At 51.2% G+C, this 3,828-nt stretch overlaps 1 protein-coding gene across 14 annotated transcripts in view; it reads right to left on the bottom strand.

Moving 5' to 3' along the window:
• SRRM1 (serine and arginine repetitive matrix 1) overlaps window positions 1-2,326 on the bottom strand; it is a 32,132-nt gene extending 29,806 nt beyond the window's left edge. For all 14 annotated transcript variants that reach the window (XM_081146192.1, XM_081146202.1, XM_081146199.1 and 11 more), the window contains exon 1: window positions 2,132-2,326. In XM_081146192.1, coding sequence (XP_081002318.1) covers window positions 2,132-2,152 — 21 coding nt within the window. In that variant the 5' untranslated portion in view covers window positions 2,153-2,326. The remainder of the gene's footprint in view (window positions 1-2,131) is intronic.
• Between the last annotated feature and the right edge of the window lie 1,502 nt (window positions 2,327-3,828).

Here is a 3,828-nt window from a genome sequence, read left to right as displayed (position 1 = left end):
GGGAAAAGGAAAAAAGAACATGCTAGGTCTGTGTTGTGTTACTTTCCCACAACTTTAACAATCTGGAGTGCATGAAAAAATACAGGTTTACCTTTAAAAACTTCATTTCAGCAAAGAATTTGGAAAAATGAATTTACAAATACTACATTAGACCATCAAGTGATCACTAATTGGTCTGCATTTTGTCCTTCCTACTGGCCCAATTAAGTATGAAAAAACTGGCCCATGTGATATGGAATCTGACTGGTTCAAGGAGTTGGCACTATTCTCTGGAAAATTATCAAGAAAATTTTGCTTGGGAAGGTTAAGTACCTGGATTACAATTGAAATTCTGCCATTACTTAAGCCATATAAACAAGCAAGTTACTTAACCTTTCTGAGGATGTTTCCTTACAGGGCTGTATATATCAGAAATGATATATGTACAGTAACTGGCATGTGGCAGAAGTCCAGCAAATAAAAGCTATCATTTTTACCTTAACTGAAAATTTCACTTTACTATCTGATCGGCAGTGTACTAAAAAGATAACTGCCCTAAGTCTTTTTTAACTCAGAGCTTAATTTTAGTCAATCCCTCTAAGAAACTGTAGGCAGTGTATAAAAAACTGCACCCTCTCCTTCCAGATTTTTACCAACACCAAACGCAAACTTCATTTTTAAATTTATCAACCACCTTGCTCTTTTTCTATTGGAACTCCTTTCCATGGGAAATAATATCAAAAGAACAGGCTTTTGTTTTAAAATACTACATTTAGACCACAGGAAATAGTATTTACTACATAATACTTTGATGGAAAATGCAAAATGGAGAGTTTTCATCAGCAGTGTGAAAATTTGATAAGCTCTCTCAATTGAAACTATCATTACATACACACAGTACTGTTTGCATAACCTAAGGACAGTCAACTAGCTGGCTGATTTAAGTCAAATGCATGGAACAATATTGCAACTTTTGGTGAAAGAAAAAAAACAGTTGGCACATTAAAAGCCAATTAAAGAACAATTTCAATGTCAGGTATCTTAATAAACCCCAGTCTTCCCCCCTTCCAACTTTTCCTTTAAAAACACACTTAAAAACTGCGGAAAGGACCAACCTACATTACACAAAGTACAGATTTTGAACCGATCTCTATATGGTCCATTCTGCACTAAAACAATCTGGAAGCTCTAATCCTATTAGCGTGACTTCCCACCCATCTAGATCTCCCCTGGGTGTTCATTTCCTACAGGAGTGGATTATGGGGACAAATGTGCTCCAGCACGAGCCTGATACAATCTGGGCCCTGAGGACCAACCACAGCGAGGCAGTCATCCCCGCCTGCAGGTGATGGGCGCGCAGCTCGGGGAGAACGTAAGAAGCACCTTTTCCAGCGGACTTCAAGAGTAAAACAAACCCAGGAACTGAGCGAGCGGGAAGGAGAGTTGATCCACCCCACGCCCCTGCTTCCCTCCACACCCGCGCACACTTTTTGTTGCACCCTCGGGCCTCAATAGTTTCAGATTCAAACGCTCCAACTACAAATTATCTTTAGTTCCCCTCCCTGAAGGGGTATCAAATTGGGCGGGAGCTCCCAAGAACTCTGACTCGATGCTTTCGCGAAGGGGTAGGAAGGGGGGGGAGGGCGGGGGAGCCGGTGCCGGCTTTCCCCACTGAAGGCGCACAACGCTGTTTCCTGTCCTCTCCCTCTAACACGCTCTCCTGGGTCGATATTCCCAAAACTATCCTCTCCAGGGTACTCCGGCGGCCAGTCACCTCGGGGCTGCCCTCCGGCCTCCCCCTAGGGACTTCCTCCTAGCGGCTCCGCTAGGCCCCAGAACCCGGCGGCCCGCAAAGATTAGCCTGCAGGCCCCGCCAGACGGGCGGGCGGCAAGGTACCGTTCGGGCCCATTCCCGCCGCCATTTTCCGGCGACCGTCGCCGCCGCGTAGGGGGGGGGGGGGACGATCCCGAAGGAGGAGACTGCGCAGGGGCGCACCGGTCTCCGCCGCAAGGCGGGGGGAGACCGTCCGCTGGCACCTAAGAATCTTCGATGCCTCCTCCTCGGTGGCCACCCCGCCCCGAGTTTAGGCCTTCTGCCGGGCCTTCGCAATAAGGCCCTCAGCGCACCCGAGATCCCCGCGCTTCTACTTACGCGGAAGAATCCCGCGTCCATCTTGCTGCCTCGCTCGGAGATCGCTCCCTATCCCAAGGTGCACCGCGCCGCCGCGACGGAGGGCGGGACGGGCAGGGGAAGCTGAGCGCCTGGACGCTGCGCGCGCTGCACCACTCGCTCCTCCGGCGGACACGAGGCCGCGCTTGCTCAGTGCGGCGAGCGCCCTTCTAACGTGCGCAAGCGCACTCGAGGGGCGGGCTGCAGCCGGGCTCCGAGGCTCCCCAGCATCCAGTCGGGGATGAGAGCCTCGCGACCGCAACCAATAGGAGCAGGGGAGAGAGAGTCGTCGGATCGCCCCGCCCCACGAAACCTTTTGTGGCGCGTGACCAGCCTCGTTCGCACAGTGCGACTTGACCCGTCCTTCGACCCGTAGTGTCGGAGGCCTCCCGCCCAGGGGGTTCCGGGGAGGGATTGAAGAGAAAGGCTGTTACCTCAGAGTGACGCTAGGAAGAGGCAGCCCGTACGTCGAAGGGGAGCCTGCAGCTTCCCCTGTCACTATAAAAGGTGTCGTTGTAGTGGTTTTACGAGTTCACCAATTGTTAAGATCTGATGGAAAAAGAGGTCGGGCTCTGTAGTACAATGAAGTCTGCCTTCCGACCCAGTTTCTCGGGCTTCCTCGTGTCTCCCCACAACTCACTGGTTTTTGGAAAAAGCTGGAAATGTCCATTAGAGGAGTTTCGGTTTCGGCTGCCGGGGAACCACGCTACCGGGCAGGAAGTTGATGGGAGCCGTGGCCCCCGGGCAGCGCTCGGACGGAGAAGCCGACGGGCATCCAGGGCGCCCCCGGCTTGCCCGGCGCGGCCTCCTCACCTCCCCGCTCTGGCCGTGAGGGCCTTCAGCTTTGGGTGCAGTTTGCCAGAATCCCGCTAAGTGCTTTCTTTTTTCTTTTTTCCTGGGGGAAAGCACGTGTCCCTTCTCGGGCGATCTCTTCTAAAGGATCACACCTCCCCCTGCGACACACTAGCAGTCGACTCCCTTTCCTGCTTTTTCCGCCCTGCACTTGACACACCTGAAACGATCTGTTCGTTCACTCTGGCTTTAAAGACCAACCATGTGCTGACGTCTTCCATTCATCTCCAGCTCTGACTTCTCTCCCGAACTTCAAATCCGTAGGGGCAACTTCCTGCTTCACATTTCCACTTGGAAAGAGGTCACTAATGCAACATGACCAGGAACCCAACTCCTGATTCCTCCAGCTCTCCCCCCTGCTCCCCCCAAAGTCCCCTCTGCCTCAGACGATGGCAGTGTCTTTCCTTTAGGGCACGGCCTTGGTGTTCTTCTTGACTCTTTCTCTTACCTCCCACTTCCAAACCATGAAGAGACCCACCCACTGATGCTCTTCAGGGCACCATCATCTTTTGCCTGAACTTCTGCACTGGCCTTTTGACTGTTCTTGCCACTCAGCATCTATTCTTTTTTTTTCTTTTTTTTAAATACATGTTTTTATTTATTTTTTTAGAGAAAGAAAGGGAGAGAGAAACATCAGATAAGAAACATCCATCTGCCCCCTGGGCATGTGCCCTGACCTCTTGGTGCATGGAACCACAGCCGCCTGGGCAGGGTCTGTTCTTAATGCAGCAGCCAGAGTGACCCTATTAGAAAACCTTGGACACGTCCACTCTTAAGCTCAAAACCTTCTGACAGCTCCTCATTTTCTCAGAGCAAAAGTCAAAATA

Source organism: Miniopterus schreibersii (assembly GCF_964146895.1).
Source record: "Miniopterus schreibersii genome assembly, chromosome: 8".
In the NCBI taxonomy this organism is placed as follows: Eukaryota; Metazoa; Chordata; class Mammalia; order Chiroptera; family Miniopteridae; genus Miniopterus; species Miniopterus schreibersii.
This window is presented reverse-complemented; position numbering and strand designations above follow the sequence as displayed.